At 33.9% G+C, this 16,693-nt stretch overlaps 1 protein-coding gene across 1 annotated transcript; it reads left to right on the forward strand.

Annotated features, from left to right (window-relative positions):
• Window positions 1-1,863: 1,863 nt before the first annotated feature.
• LOC145634747 (elongation factor G-1, mitochondrial-like) lies at window positions 1,864-16,458 on the forward strand. Its single transcript, XM_081686135.1, has 19 exons — window positions 1,864-2,311; window positions 3,958-4,179; window positions 5,858-5,979; window positions 6,070-6,220; window positions 8,251-8,322; window positions 8,490-8,585; window positions 8,710-8,798; window positions 8,990-9,056; window positions 10,259-10,297; window positions 10,463-10,523; window positions 11,603-11,712; window positions 11,785-11,928; window positions 12,022-12,143; window positions 12,683-12,808; window positions 12,990-13,110; window positions 15,073-15,173; window positions 15,263-15,323; window positions 15,927-15,980; window positions 16,060-16,458. The coding sequence occupies exons 1-19, from the start codon at window positions 1,916-1,918 to the stop codon at window positions 16,165-16,167; spliced, it is 2,262 nt and encodes a 753-aa protein (XP_081542261.1). The 5' UTR covers window positions 1,864-1,915; the 3' UTR covers window positions 16,168-16,458.
• The last annotated feature ends 235 nt before the right edge of the window (window positions 16,459-16,693 follow it).

A 16,693-nucleotide genomic window follows, 5' to 3' on the forward strand; every position in this document is an offset into this window, starting at 1 on the left:
CTTGCTGTAATTTCATGTATAAGAGTGTATTTTAAGGTTTTTATGAAGAAAATTTAAAGAACTATATATAAGCCTTTAATTTTAACTAAAGGGAAGGTTTTAAAGTGTTGTTTGATTTGGATTTTGAAGGTTTTAAAGTAAGTTAGTATTGCTGTAAATTTGATTGATTGGGTATTGATTGAGATGTTATTATTTGGCTTAGGAGAGGAGTTTATTGAAGGTGATTTCTAGTTAGCAAAGTGGCATACCAATTCGTTTGCTCAAGGTATGTACAAGTTACGAAACCTTTCTTTTAGGTGCATGTTTAAGGACGACGGATCGAGAACTTAGTATCATGTATAGGGATGACTGAGTTAAATTGTTTGGTTATACATTGTGAATTTCGTATAACGTGCACTATTTTATATTGCAAGTATTATTTGTGCTCTAATTATGCAAGGTGCGCTAAAAGGTATATGTATATTATTGGTGTAATGATTAATTTATTACTCATTCATGATTATGCAAGCAGGATGAGTAAAGGAAGAATTTAAGTCTTCTAAGACGAGGTTAAGGTTTTGGGGTGCCTTATGCACTCAAGGTGTTTATACACCGAGGTAGTAAAGGAATAAATAATAAATGTTGCTTGCCACTAATAAATCAAGAATTGAAATTGAAAAGTTGTTTTACTTGATTGAATTGATATTGGATTGATTGTATTGTTATGCATATGAGTCATCACCAAGTCTAAACCTGTAAATCACATAAAGTGCAAGATGGATGAGCAATAAAACTCTGGATTGGTGCACTTCTGGAGTAATGACAATCAGGGGTTGGGGTACATGGGGTATTAGCCGTGTACTTTTCTCGAGGCCGTCTGATCTACGAGTCTCTTATTTCAAATATTTTTCAAAACTAGGAGTTAGGTGAGATCTCATACTAACTACGGTCACAGAGTCGCGCCCGTGGTCGTTGGATGTTTATTGATGTTTCCGAAAGGAGGCATGGGGTTTTTCTTTTATTGATGTTCCAAATGGAGCATGGGTTGGACAACCTTGTCTATTGCGTAATCCAATGAATAAAAATAATGATTTACCTATTATTAATTAATGGAGTCTTAGTAATATAAATAGTTGAGTCGTGTGTTGAGTCTATAATTTAATGATGCATGATGATTGATTATTAGTAGCATGTTATGGATTTAATACGGAGTGACTAAGGACCTGTTCACATTTACTTAATTTCAGTTCAATTCAGTTCAACCTCCAATCTGTTCAGTTCAGCTCCTAATTTCTCTCTCTCATAAAATATTTAGTTCAATTCATTTTCGTTCAGCTCCAATAAGTTCAGCTCAGTTCAATTCGGCTTCAATCAATTCATTTCAGCCCAATTCAGTAAATGTGAACCGGCCCTAAGAATATTGTGGCCTTGTTTGGTAGTAAGCTTATGGGAGTATATTAGCTTATTTGACTAACTTTAGCTGACTGACTAGTCAAATAAGCTAATACAAGTGTTTGGTAGTAAGCTTATTGAAAGAGCTTATTCCACTAAATAAGCTCTTTTTGAAAAAGCTCATTTTAGAAGCTTTTTCAATTAGCTTATTCATTAATTATTGTGAAATGACACTTATAACCTCATTTAATTTAAAATCCTATCAAAACTACCTATCCACAATTAGCTTATTGATCATTTCACATACTCAATCACATTTAAGCTATCAGCTATTTACCAAACACTTTTATATATTAGTTAATACAATAAGTTTGTCAAATCAGTTAATAAAATCAGCTAGTCAAAATCAGCTAACTCAATTAGCTTTCAGCTTTCTCCCGAATAGGGCCTATATCAATAAGAGTATACGTGAGTAGTAGGGTTTATCAAAATCATTCAAAGCTTGCAGGGTTTAACTTAACCTCAAAGCTAAGGAGCTCCAACAATGGCGAGATCAGCAAGATCCTCAGCTTCTCGCCTCTACTACACCCTTTTTACTTCATCTACTCCCCATCAAACCCAATCTCCGTCATCTCCATTCCTCCACCGCCATTTCCGTTTATTCTCCGCCGGCAGCGCCGCCCGCGCCAAAGAAGAGAAGGGCTCTCAATTGCAGGACTCATTATCGAAAGTCCGAAACATCGGAATATCGGCGCACATCGATTCCGGAAAGACCACATTGACGGAAAGAATTTTGTATTACACTGGAAGAATTCATGAGATCCATGAAGTTAGAGGAAGAGATGGTGTTGGTGCGAAAATGGATTCCATGGATTTGGAGAGAGAAAAGGGGATTACTATTCAATCTGCTGCTACTTACTGTACTTGGAATGGGTATCAGGTATGGATGATTACCACAATTTGGAATGTTTTCGTTTTTATATCTTGAAGTCAATGATTGTTATTTGTTGATTTATGGGTTTGTTTGAGTTATAATTCTGTTTGATTTGTTCATTTGGTTTGAGACTTTGAGTTACGGAGTATACTTTTGTTTGATTTGTTTTTGAAAGTGGGTTCGATTTTGAATGTAATAACTTATTTCTAGTTATTATTAGTTGAAAAAAAATGTGCAAGTGTAGTAACTTTAAAAGTTGTGCTTAAAAATTATGTACACTTGTTTGGGATAGTGGATTAAAGTTTGATAAATTTTTTTCTAGGTGTTAAAAACCTCATTAAGAATCATTTTATTAGATAAAAATTTGTGATTTTTTGGGTTTGTGGGTTTTTTGTTGGACTTTGATAAAGGAAAACGAGTTTGGGTTCCGCATGGGTGGAGTAAAAGAAAAGCTTGTAATTTATGGTCCTTTGCTTTTGAAACTGAGCAAGTACTTTAGGAATTATTGGTGGACTTGTAGTGTAGGGTTATGAAGATGATCCTAGTGGGTGGGGTATGTCGGGTTGTGATGGAAATTAAAGGGGTGTGATGGTGGTGGTCAAAGTGTGGATGATGACTATAGTGCTGATCAAGGTTTGCCAAGAGTGACGAGGTACAAACTACAAAGGAGTTTGGGGGTGGGGGTGTTAGAAAAGACGTGATATTGTTCTTTTGCAAAGGGGACTTTGGGGGTGATTTGGTGACTTTAAACTTCTCATTTAAGGTTGATCAAAAATTTTCTTTGAATGATAGGGATGAGAAGAATAGATGTGTAACATTTTTTAAATTAAATGTTCCAACTTTTTTAAAACTGAAGATGGATAATTTGTTTATGATTTTTTTTAAAGCATATTCAGTTTAAAATGATGCATCTAACAATTGAGCCAAAATTATTTGCACATTTTATTCAAAAAAATAAAAAATAAATAGCATTATTAAATGCAAATTTATCTTAAGGGTATGAGCATCTTCTATTATCAGTTGAGGTGCATGAAAAAGGAAATACATCTCCATCAATTTTTTAAATTATTGAAAGTAAGAAGGTATCATGGGGCTCCATTGTGTTATTAGATCTTAATGTAGGGTGTAGCTTACTTCACCATTGGATGGTAAATGGGATCTTAAATGCTTGTTTACTTAGGTATCTTTTGCTTGAACATTGTAAAAGCTGAGTAGATTTAAGGCTATGAACTTTTGTAACAGTGTAGAGAACCCTTGACCCTGTACTACTTGGATAAAAATCATAAAATTGAACTGTTCTTCAAAGTTCAAAGCAAAGGTCCAATGAGTGGTTTCATGACACAATAATTGCATCTTTCTTTGATCAAGTTGCTTGAAAATGTGTTTAGTATGATTATATCTTATCACAGGAAGAATCTAAGAACGAGTTGCATTATTGGAATCTAATCTTGATAGTTGTCATCTTTGATTAGTTTGATGATACTCATCTTAAGCTATTAAGCTGACAGTTTATACGACTTTTATGTTAACTTTATCTCTTACTCCATGTGCCAATGCAAATTGTTTGTGTTATGTGACTCTTATACAATGTGTTTATTACACTTTTTCAAGATCAGTATTCATTTCTAGTATTTCAAAACCTTATATTTCAGGTCAATATCATCGATACTCCGGGTCATGTTGACTTTACCATTGAAGTAGAGCGTGCCTTGCGTGTCCTTGATGGTGCCATACTCGTCCTTTGCAGTGTTGGTGGTGTTCAGAGCCAATCGATTACTGTTGATCGGCAAATGAGGAGGTATGAAGTTCCAAGAATTGCATTCATTAATAAATTGGACCGAATGGGAGCTGATCCGTGGAAGGTTCTTAATCAGGTATGCTATATCTCTTATAATTTGAGGTGCAATACTGTATTACAATGTAGGTATATTTTTATTCTTATTTGCTTTTCTGAGTTCATACTACCCAATAGCCTCAAGTTTTCACATTCGATGAGTGTATTGGTTAATTTTAGGTAAGCAACACAAAGAATATTTTAGTAATTACTTTAATATGCATACTAATAGCTACTATTGGTGTTGTGAATTGACAAGTGACAATACAATATATAACAAGTGATAAAATGTTGAATACGTGAAGTTAGTTAAGTGAGCAGATAATTTGGATTGAAGAGGGTAATGGAAGGCTGTAGGCTGCAGGATGTTGAATCTATTCCATTGTCCACTAGGGATTATGTTTTTGGAATTCTTGATCAGATTTGAACTCCGTATATAAAGAAGACAAGATTTTGAGTCACCCAAATACATCATATTAATGGCTATGGTTACAATGACAATTAAAACCATTGTTTTGTAGAATAAGAATTTTAGGCATCTATAATTCTGGTCACTCTCATTGTGTGCTCCACTCCACTGTGTGATTGTAAGAGCCCTACTTTGCGGCTTTGCCATCTGTGATTTAAGCTGGTTGTATAGGTAATAGCCGTAATACCTTTTCCAAACATGTGTTATTACTGATTGCCCTTTTTGGCTTGCCAAATAGGATATTTGGGCTAGAATTTAGAAAGCAGACAAGACATTTGTGAAGAGCTATGTTAGTCTCTGCATATTTGCCAAAGTACCCTAACACGGATCCGGGTATGGAAAATGAATAAGTTAGGATAGTTTGCATTCTAATACAATTATGAGTACCTATACAAACCAGAAATCAAAGAAAAGGGAAGGAAATTTGGGCACTAAAGTTGCATTAACATGAAAAAATTGAAGTTTTCTAGATGTAGGGTTTGAGAGAAAGTCCTGGATCTATTTAATAATCAAAGATGAAATCCACCTTAAGAAGCAACTAGACATTTTTTTTGTTTCAATGGCGAGAGACAACTTGATTGTTTTCTTCACCATGTGTTTTCTCTCTCTTCCCTTTGTGCAGTTGGTAAATTCATATTCTTTGCTTTCTTCTATTTCTTCGTATTTATTAATTTTTTTATTCAAATTGTTGGAATATTCTCCTAAAATTGGTGATGACTATGCTAGTGTTTGAGGTAAGTCGTCATTAGTTTGGGCTTTGGATTGGGCTTAAAATTATACTCTGTTTGTTTCGGAAAACTTGTTTCAATTTCCTTTTTCATCTGTCCCAAAATACTTGTTACACTTCCATATTAGACTGACTCATCCAATATTTTAATATATCTCTTAATAAAGGCTTGGTCCCCAATTGTGTGCTATTAATGGTGAGACTGGGGGAAGTTTCACTATATCTTTCACTGTTTTGGTGAGTAGATCATTAGAGGCTTAGAGCCATTATTGCTAAGATGTGGGGAAGCTTTTCACTTTATCTTCGAATAAACTATAAAGGGGTCGAGATATTTGGCTTTAGTCCTTCTTTACGTCTATGATTGATACTCCTATGGCGTATTTTGAATTTCTCTATTACTTATAATAGAATGCTCTGCAGAATTTAGTTTGTTAAAATGTGTATAATTTGGTCTTATATTTTTATAGTAGACAGAGAATTTGCAAGACTAGCTAGCTGCTAAATAATTTTTCTCATTCACAGGCTAGGTCAAAGCTTCGGCATCATAGTGCTGCTCTGCAAGTACCAATTGGCCTTGAAGAAGATTTTCAGGGTCTTGTGGATCTTGTGCAATTAAAAGCTTATTATTTCGAAGGATCGAGTGGGTGTGTATGCTGTACTTTTCTTCTGCATCTTGTCACATAACTTACATTGCAATATGTTGACTTCTTATATAATTAATGTTTAAATTGCAGGGGAAAAGTTGTCACCGCTGAAATTCCTGCAGATATGGAAGGTTTAGTGGCAGAAAAGCGGCATGAGCTGATAGAGGCAGTCTCTGAGGTTGATGATGAATTGGCTGAGTTGTTTCTGGCTGATGAACCCATATCATCTTCTGTTCTTGAGGTTAGTTGGTGATTTAAATTCTAATGTCCTTGATACAGACTCTAAAGAAGTTGAAGTATGAATGATTTTATTGAGCATTTTGAAGTTCTTCGAAAGCGTAGATCTCCAGCTAAAGTTAATTTACTGTATACATATATCAAGTGCGAGATTGCTGTAAAGATTATTTTATAATTGGGAGCTGCAGAAAAATTATAGCTAAATCTCAGGTTACTGTGTTGATGATTATAAACTGTATTTTTTTTTTTGGTATTGCTTTAGTTTTTGAGGCTCTGGCAGTATAAGGCCAATAAGAAATTCAGCTGTCTTTGTTTGTGATCATTATCTGTGTGGGGATTCTGATCCTCATTGACCTAGATAAATGTCTTCTGCTCTGAAATCAACAGAGATCTAACAACATAAAGGAGCCGTCTGGGAGGTGCATTGCTTCCTGAATGTCTATGGATGGAAAACATTTGTTCATTCTTGCTTCTAAGTCAAAGGTGTAAAATTTTGTTGTTTTCGTTGTATCTTTTGAGGGGAGAATACCTAGTGATAACTTATACAAGCTATAATGATACAACAGGTTTTTGAAATATAAGATTAGGAAGCTGCAACAACATTTCAAAACAGTACATGAAGCTTACTGCACTTAAATTCCTCTGAAATCTCGTGTCAGACCTTTTTTATGAATCAAGTGTCAATAAAAGTTTTTGGAAATTCTGACTTTAACATTTATCACTGCTTCCTGGTTAGAGCATTATAGAGTGTACCCAAAAGAGCATCAAAGAATTCATCAAAGATTATGCTTTCATGTCCCTCTCAAACTAACAAACACGTTTTGAGTGGCTTTTGTTCTGCTTTTGCAACATATACTTGTATCATTTATAGTTTTGGGAGCTGAAGTTTACGTTTTTATGCTTCCTTTTAGATAATCTGCAAAGCTGTTTTTTTTTTTTTTTTTTTTTTTTTTTTTTTTTTTTTTTTTGGGGGGGGTGGGGGGGGGGGGGGGACTAATGTTTTGTTGTTGTCGTTGTTTAGCTTCTTACTTTTATGATTGAGAATGTGATTTTGGAAGGAAAAAAATGAAGTTATGACATCAACATATAAATGAACTAACTACACATGGATCCTCATAAAGGGCTATGTATGGCTACAGTTTGGCTCCGAATCACTTATTAAGGCCTTGAGTACGTCCGGAAGTAGATTGATTGAGTTGCTCAAGCGGAATAACATATCACCTGATTAGACAACTATCTTGTCAAACTGTAAAAGCCTAGAAAGATCCTTCATCATGGAAATCTTCTTGTACTCTATATAGTCTATTTGAACTCTGCGCTCTGACTGATTGTTATGGCTTCAAGTGGAGCCCATAAGCTAGCTTTTGCTTTCTTCAAGTTGCACTTGACAACATTCTTTCAAGAATGATTAATTTATTGTTTTGTAACTAAAAGTGTGCTCATTGTCAGCCTTTGAATTCCCCCCTTTTCTTTTCTAGAAATATCAGTTAGTTTCCCAACATTACATTGAAAGATTGTTGAGTTTGCAGTAGCTCCTGAAGTATTGAAGCTACTGATTGTTAGACAAAATTATCTTCCTGATTTTAGTTTCCTTTAGAAACATAGAAGAGTAAAGTGCAAAGCATGCTGAAATACCACAAAAAGGTTCTAGTTTCTATCCCTGACCTATCTTCTTGCTGTGAGCACTGCTGGATATGTAGGCAACATTCATCTTGAATCCGGCAGACTAATGAGCCTTCTTGTAGTTGTGACGGATGTTGCTCTTGGCTTGCTGCATTTTATTTAATGGGCAAAAGTCTATTGACTGGCCTAACTCTTCTGTTCATCTATCATTAACTGATTAGCCAGCATAAAAAATTGAAATAATTTTTAAATGCATATTCTATTATTTTTTCTTGCCTTGGTCTTTCTTGTGAACTCTATGCTCTCAGCAGGATGGAAAGTTATTCGTTCTAAATGTTATCTATCCAATCTTAAAACTTTTCTTGTTATGCTATGAAATGGTACATTATGGATTTTTTTTTTCTTTTGTAGGAAGCGATACGTAGGGCTACTGTTGCCCGGAAATTTGTCCCTGTATTCATGGGCACGGCTTTCAAGAACAAGGTACTTGGATCGATGCCCTTTTTCCTTCTCTCTTTCTCTCTCTCTCTCTCTCTCTCTCTCTCTCTCTCTCTCACAATTATGCTAATATATGACGAGTAAGCTGATAATTAAATATTGATGGCTCTGCTTCTTATTTTCTAAACATTCTTGTATGTCTTAAATAACAGGGTGTTCAGCCACTTCTTGATGGAGTTCTCAATTACTTGCCTTGTCCTACTGAAGTCAACAACTATGCTTTGGATCAAAATAATAATGAAGAGAAGGTAATTGTCTGGTAGTAGTAAATATGCAGTTAAAAATTAGTTTGTCAAGTGATTGGATTACACATAAACGATAGCTAAGTGTTTTTTTTATTTTATTTTTATTTTATTTTTTATTTTTTTATAGGTATTGTTACCTGGGTCTACGACAGGACCTCTCGTAGCACTGGCTTTTAAATTGGAAGAAGGACGATTTGGTCAATTGACATTTTTGAGGTATTAATAATGCCTTTATTTATCTATTTATAGTAATTAATTTTGATGCAAGTTTGTTTGTGATGTACCCAAGTTTCAAACTATGGGTCATGTTTATTGATCCATGTATTCACCCAGACAAATTAAACATTAGAAATTCCATCTTTTAAAACCTGACTTTAAAATATTGCTGGTGTTTGATTTTGGTGCAGAATATATGAGGGTGTCATCAGGAAAGGGGACTTCATACATAATATCAACACTGGCAAGAGACTTAAGGTACTCCGATGTTGCCATTTGGTGTTACTTTGTTACAGAGTGGTATGGGTCAAGGTTCCCAACGCCCATATTAGTATGAATGTATGATGTTCATCAGAAAGGGGTGAGACTGGCTTTTAAAAATGAAAAAAAATCTTAATGTAATGTAGTTGGTAGCATAAATCTTCCACGATTCCATCTACCAAAAGAAATTTTACAAACTAGAACTCAGAATTAAACAGGATTGCACCTCGTACCCCCTCTATTGTGCATAGGGAATTCATTATCTGAGTTTGTATTCCTACTTCCTCCATTCCAAATTAGCTGACTCATTTTTACTTCAGACACTATTCATAAACGCTAATTCAACTAGCTTTTTGATTTGAAAAAACATAGTCATGGGATCATTTCAGATTCCTCTCAAAGTGTATATTCTAAATTAACTTATTTTATTTTTACTATAAATTTTATTAATTGATGAGATATTTATTGTTATTTTATGCATTGGCATACGTGATTAAAGAAACATGTCTAATAAATTGGATTGGAGGGAATATATATTGTGCTTAATATTATATTCCTTTTCTAAAATATGTGGAATCTCTGATTCTTCTCCACTCCTTATATGCTCATGAGGCTATGGAAAAAACATTTATTTACCACCTTCATTTTTTTCCTTTGGAGATTAAGGGTTGGTTGTTCAACCTTTTTATTGTTGAATTACACTTCCTTGGCGTGCACATATATTGGTAGTTCTCTTATTTGCTTAGAAGTTAGTGGACACAATTAATCTAAAATTCTTCGCTATATGGACAGAGTATCTGAAGTATCCTTGTTACTCCCTCTTTTCCCAATGAAGTGTCCCATTTGTCTTTTGCACACGTTTTAAGGAAGGTGAATAAATAAATAAGATAGTGAGGTTTGGTTGATTAAAGATGAATATAAAAAACAAGATGTTGTGGTTTGGTTGATTAAATGTGAATTAAAAAAAAAAGTGGGTTTTGTGTTTGATTAAAATGAATAAAGAAAATAGATAAAGGTGAAATGATAGTTTTATTTAGAGAAAATGTTTTGAGGAGAAAAGTGAATTTATTTGGGGACAGGGAGTATCTGAAATTATTTGTTTGCTGAATCTGTGGTAGTGGTTATAGTAATTTTATAAATGTATATTACTGACTCTATTAAATTGTGCCTTTTTTTCACCTTTTCTGCATTGACATCAGGTTCCTCGCCTTGTACGGATGCATTCTAATGAGATGGAGGTCAGTGCTTTCTCTATAAGATCCTCTATATTTTTTGACCTATGCATAGTCAAGTTTTGATGCATCCATTGTACCTTAGTAAGAGTTGTTTAGATAAAGAAATATTATTGATCAACACTGTTGGTTTTTTTCTAATACTTTCACTCGGGATGTCTCATGTTATAGGACATTCAAGAGGCACATGCTGGACAAATTGTTGCTGTATTTGGAGTCGATTGTGCTACAGGTCTATATACTTTCTAAGATTGCTATTGAGTGATTATCCCTTCCTTTGTCCATGTATGAATGAATTAGGGGTTACTGATAAAATGCACATCAGTAGTCAAACTTATAGATTTATTTACAAATGATTGCTTTTTAATTTTTGAAAAGTACTCTTATGTATATATAGACTACTAGGGTTGGGATCCAATGAAACATCTTAATGCGAGAAGGATGACAACATTTTAAAACTACATTACTGTTTATTGTTATTTTAAAATGAAAATAAGTATCGGGAGAATTTTTTCATGTTTTTATATGATAACTGTATCTAGAACGAGTCAAGACGGAGAAGAAGCTTAAAATAGCTTAGCTATCACCCGCTTTCAAACAGAGTGGAGAAAGAAATAATTGCTTTATTTTTAGATGCATTAGAATTACTATTTTGGAGTAAAATGTCGGATTCTACGATCTACTCAGGCACGACATCCAAATCTGAGTTTGGGTAATATAGTTTGTGGGACTAAGTGTGCAAATTGTTTCAGTTGTATTGTTATGTGCATAATTTTGAACCAGATTGCATATATTTTCAAAAAATTTGTTTTAATTTTTCCTCGATTTTTTTTTTTTTTTTTTTTTTAATGCATATTTAGTTAATGAAAAAAAGTTACATACTTCCTCCATTCCAATAATATTACAACAAGGATGAAATCACGCATTCCAAAACACATTTTACATGCTAAACATCTATAATTGTGTTGAGTAAAAATTCTAAAAAGTTGATATTGTGAAAGTATTTTATGAGATAAATCCAACAAGATCCCACATGACTATATTTTGCTTAACGTATAAATCATATTATATGATCAAACGAGAGTGATGAATAGTACAAAAAGTCCATTGTTGCAATATTAATAGAAAAGAGGAAGTATATATCTTCTCATGAGATCTCTACTCTATATTTCCTTATGACTTGTCCTAAAAGATAAATTAAAAACAGAGAAGTCTGGAACTTTGAATAAAGTTTGTCCATTTCCCCTTTTGATTTTCTCTTTTTACCTGTCCAGCCTCTTTATTAATGTTTGGATATAATTATGTTTCCAGGTGACACATTCACTGATGGAACGGTCAAGTACACTATGACTTCTATGAATGTTCCTGAACCAGTGATGTCATTGGCTGTTTCACCAGTTTCTAAGGATTCTGGAGGGCAGGTGAGTACTGGAACTGGCAAATCTTGATGCAGTGGTACTGCCTCATCTAACTGATGCATCTGTTATTGACAGTTTTCAAAAGCATTGAATCGTTTCCAGAAGGAAGATCCAACCTTCCGTGTGGGGTTAGATCCTGAGAGTGGGCAGACGATTATTTCTGGTATGGGAGAACTACATTTATCCATTTATGTTGAGCGCATCCGAAGAGAATACAAGGTACTATTGACAATAAACTCATGATATTTAAAAAATCACGCAGTATAATATTAAGTGTGTATTATATCAGGATTTAACCTTTTTTCGATGCAGGTTGAAGCACAAACAGGAAAGCCTCGTGTTAATTTCAGAGAAGCTATTACTAAACGTGCTGAATTTGATTATTTGCATAAGAAGCAAAGTGGAGGTCAGGGTCAATATGGAAGAGTGTGCGGGTAAGAAGAAATTTTTTGAATCTTTTGGTGCAAGGATCCTTGAATTGGAGCTTTTGAAGATATTTTAATGTGCCTGTGAAAATTAGTTTTCCTGCCACCCCCTCTCAAACCAAAATATTAAAGAATGCCATCTCCTTGAAAAGATGATATATAAGAGTAAAGACAAAAATCAGCTAGGCAATTATACCAACATCTGAATTAAATTTCAGATGCAATAACCTAGTATATACATTTCTTCCACATGCCAGCGGGTCTCATAAACTTTCAATACAGGTCTCCGAAGAAACTAATACGTAAATATTTAGGGTCTAATTTCACTCACAACTCCAATACACCCTAGATAGATATAGTGGAAAGTTCTCCACTGATCTATGAAGGTACCCTAAAAAAATTGGGTAGAGAGAAATGTTCTTTACTTTGGAGTTTTGTAGTTGAGGAAGTATCTTGTCATATATCTCTTAGGGAATCTGTGGAGCTGCTTATTGTATTTTGCATTTTTCAAGCTAATGCTTGCTCCTATTTATGTTGTTTTTTTGTAGTTATGTTGAACCACTTCCTATGGGATCGACAACCAAGTTTGAATTTGAAAACCTGATAGTAGGACAAGCTATTCCCTCAAACTTCATACCAGCAATTGAGAAAGGATTTAGAGAAGCAGCAAACTCGTGAGTCCTCATTTGTTTATTTTATCATTTGAAGATTTACTTTAACACATTCTTTTGAAAGGATTGGATGTTTTAAATTTATTTATTTAATTTTTATGTATTATATTTATTTTGGGTATGTTTTAGTGCTTCCTGGCAATAAGTTTGGTTGGTTATTGAGAAATTAACTTTTTTTGTGTAGGGGTTCCCTTATTGGACATCCGGTGGAGTATGTTCGTGTTTGTTTAACTGATGGTGCATCCCACGCTGTGGATTCTAGTGAACTTGCATTTAAGTTGGCTTCAATATATGCCTTTAGACAGGTTTTTTCATGTCCCTTTTTAAAATTCTGCTTCCATTACAATTGAATAATTTCCCTAGAAATTGTTTAAATCAAAATTAATTCCCGCTTTGCATGTTTTAAAAACTTATTCCCTTGATAGTGTCCACGTCTTAGTTTTAAAAGGCGCAAGGCGCAAATGGTCCTTGCAGCCTAGGCGTGAGGCGCAAGGCGAAGGCGTGCGCCTTTTGTATGCAAGGTGCATGTATTTATATATTTATTTCAAATTATTTTTTACTTTGATTGTACTTAATACCAATTGAAAAGATTCATAATAAATTAAATAATGATATATGTAAAGCTAAGGTAGTCTGAATTTGAAAAAATTTCCATCGTTCTTCAATTTATAACTTAAATTTTAGTTATTTTTCTTGAGGTGCAAAGGCGCACCTTACCAAAGGTGCTTTGAGGCGCGCGCCTTCCGTAGGTGACTGAGCCTCGCCTAGCTAAAGCCCATTTCCAGAGTAAGGCGCGCCCCAAGGTCCACATAGAATCGGGTATTAACTTAGGTTTTTTTTTTATATAATTTTTTTATTATATATCTTTAAAGTAGAATCACAGTTGGTGATAGCGGTTTTACAATTACACCGCAATCGTTGGTAGCGGTTGTATTGACGGTTCTTTCTGCAAGTTTTGTAATCGTCCCACTAATATCATCTCACAATTTTACATGTAATCATCTGCAAGTATTTTTTAACAGACCTATCACCTGTAAAAAATTGCTAATAAATTATAACTGGAAGTAAAAAAATTACATGGGAATTGAAGTGCTTGAGGTTGAATGCTGAGATATATATGTTGAGATATTCCCCTGAATACATACTTGTATGAAATTACCCAGAAAATCAAAACAAAATTACAATTAAAAACTAGGTTTTAGAGAGAGAAAGAAGAGAGAAGATCTAAGATGAAATAAGAGATTTTAAAAGAAAAAAACAAGAGTGAAAGTTGAGGAGAGAGAAAATGGGAAGACAGGGGAGACGTGGTACGGATAATTTTGTATTTTATTTTAGTAGGGCCCAATTTTGAATTTAAATGATCATTATAATTCATCATGTAAATGTAAAACCGCTATTACCAATTGTGGTTCTACATTGAACCAAAAAAAAAAAAAAAAAAAAAAATCTAATAACCGATCCTACGTGGACACTATTCAAGGAATAAGTTTTTAAAACAACGCAAAATAGGAATTAATTTTGATTAAAACATTTTCTTGGGAAATCGTTTCAATTTAGTTTTTTTTTAATAATTTTTTTATTTATTTTTCATATTTTGGATCTTAGATTTTCTAAAAATTAAGCATTAAAGAGTAATATATCCAAATAATGCATTTATTAATGGTAACTTAAATGTACAATAATGATTTAGTGAGGTCATGTGATATACAATATTTCCAAAGAGTAATACTTTGTTGTCGCTTTTGTTGTTATTGTTTGGTAGTTTGGAAGTTTGTTGGTAATGTTGGATATCATACATATTACATGAATTGTTTTTTGAATGTAGTTATTATGAGCAAGATGATGTCAAGTGAACTCCAGTTGTTTTTTTTTTTCTGTTTTGTGTACATGTAATAAAACAGAAAATCAGAAGTATAAGAAGAGAATATGGGGAAAACTGATAGATGATTATAATTTGATTTTTACAATCCCAGTCTCTTGAGTGTACGGGGGCAGTCCCAAACTACACACACACACACACACACACACACACACACACACAAAAAAAAAAAAAAAAAAAAAAGAGAAAAAAAAAACAATTTCTGCTTGCTATCCCGGTATATCCTTTCTGATATTCTCAATAACACTGGACTTCATATCCCTCAAACAAACAATAGACGGGAAGTTTCTGCTTGCTTACTCTAATTAACTAATTTGCGTTGCCAAAAGTGCTCCTTCCCCTGGTGTTATTAGTGTTGATCTTTTTTGTTGTCTACATCTTATTTCAGTGCTATACAAAAGCAAAGCCTGTGGTACTAGAACCAATAATGTTGGTGGAGGTTAAAGTACCATCCGAGTTTCAAGGTTCTGTCACCGGTGATATCAACAAGTGAGTGGTATTCGTTGATCTGCTATCCTAATTATGTGAAGACTTCCTATCTGTTTGTAGTCTAATGCATTCCTTTTGCATTTTTATAGGAGAAAAGGTTTGATTATTGGTAACGACCAGGATGGTGATGATTCTGTCATTATTGCACATGTAAGTACAATTCTTTCACATCAAAAACAGGCTACCTCAGTAAGACCTGAGAATGATGTTCTTAGTTGCAGTGCAAAAACTGATTGTATCTAATTTGCGAGTTACATGTCTACTTTGTTTCTGTGTATAGATAGTGTTTCATAGTAATTATAGTTCATGTCCATGTCACAAGAATATTTGTAGGTCACGTGTATGTTATTAGTTAATGAGAGAGGGTGGTATAGAAAGCAAGTAGTTCAGTGTCGTTGCTTTTGGGGGTGACTTAATACTTGCGTGAATTAGGTGTATAGGAGTGAATGGTTTATCCTTCTCCAAACTGATTTTTCTAACAACCGGGTACAGTTTTTGTTGGAAGGACTTTGTTAGAAATTTTAAAAACTTAACTGAAAAGTACAACTATTAAAATGAAGCGACATCTATTTTATTTTATTTTTTTAAAAAAAAAAACAGAAAAAAGGAGCAACTTAGAAATACAAGGAACTTGACTGTGGGATGGGGAAGAATTTATTTAATCTGATAGTATTTTGGTGTAACATGATAGTTATCACTTTCAATGCGCAAAAGTTATTTATAGGAAAATTCATTTCTTCTCTGTCTTTACAGATCCCCTTGAACAAGATGTTTGGATATTCCACAGACCTGCGTTCAATGACACAGGTTAGCTTTTTTCACCATGTATACTGCACATCTGTTACACACGCAGTTGTGATTTGACCTCCTTTAATCTTCAACACAGGGAAAAGGTGAATTCTCAATGGAATACAAAGAACACTCTGCAGTTCCTCAAGATGTGCAGATGGAATTGGTGAATGACTATATGGCCACAAAGGCAGCTGAACAGTAATAGACATGTTAACGGAAAGGAGAACTTTACATGATACACATTTTTTTTGGATGTTCAAGATGCTCAGATAACAATCATTCAGTTAGCATGTAGGTTAGTTTCATGTCTTGTGCTGACTACAGATTTTGGTAGCTGGAATAATGTGCCGATTGATATACCCCAGGGTCCTCTGATACTTGTGGAATATGGGTCATTCTTCTGAAAGATGGATGATTTTGTATAGCTGTATTATTACATTCTTTATTGATTATAGTTGATGCTGTATTTGCAGTTTAGAATGCTGTGAACTCACCCTACGCCCTATATTTTACATATGTAAACGCCATGAAAATTCAGTTGTTATGTGTCTCATCTATGCCCTCTTTCTCTAATAATTTGTATTAAGCTATTTCTTAACCTTTGGAAGAAAGTCAACACCCATCATCCTCTGGATTGATTTAAGACTAATACAATGTAGTTATCATATACTCTGTTCTGTTTTGTTATATAAAGAATCGAGGATACAGTTTTGCATATTTCTATATTT

The sequence above is a fragment of the Chenopodium album genome, chromosome 6 (assembly GCF_948465745.1).
Source record: "Chenopodium album chromosome 6, dcCheAlbu1.1, whole genome shotgun sequence".
Lineage (NCBI taxonomy): Eukaryota > Viridiplantae > Streptophyta > Magnoliopsida > Caryophyllales > Amaranthaceae > Chenopodium > Chenopodium album.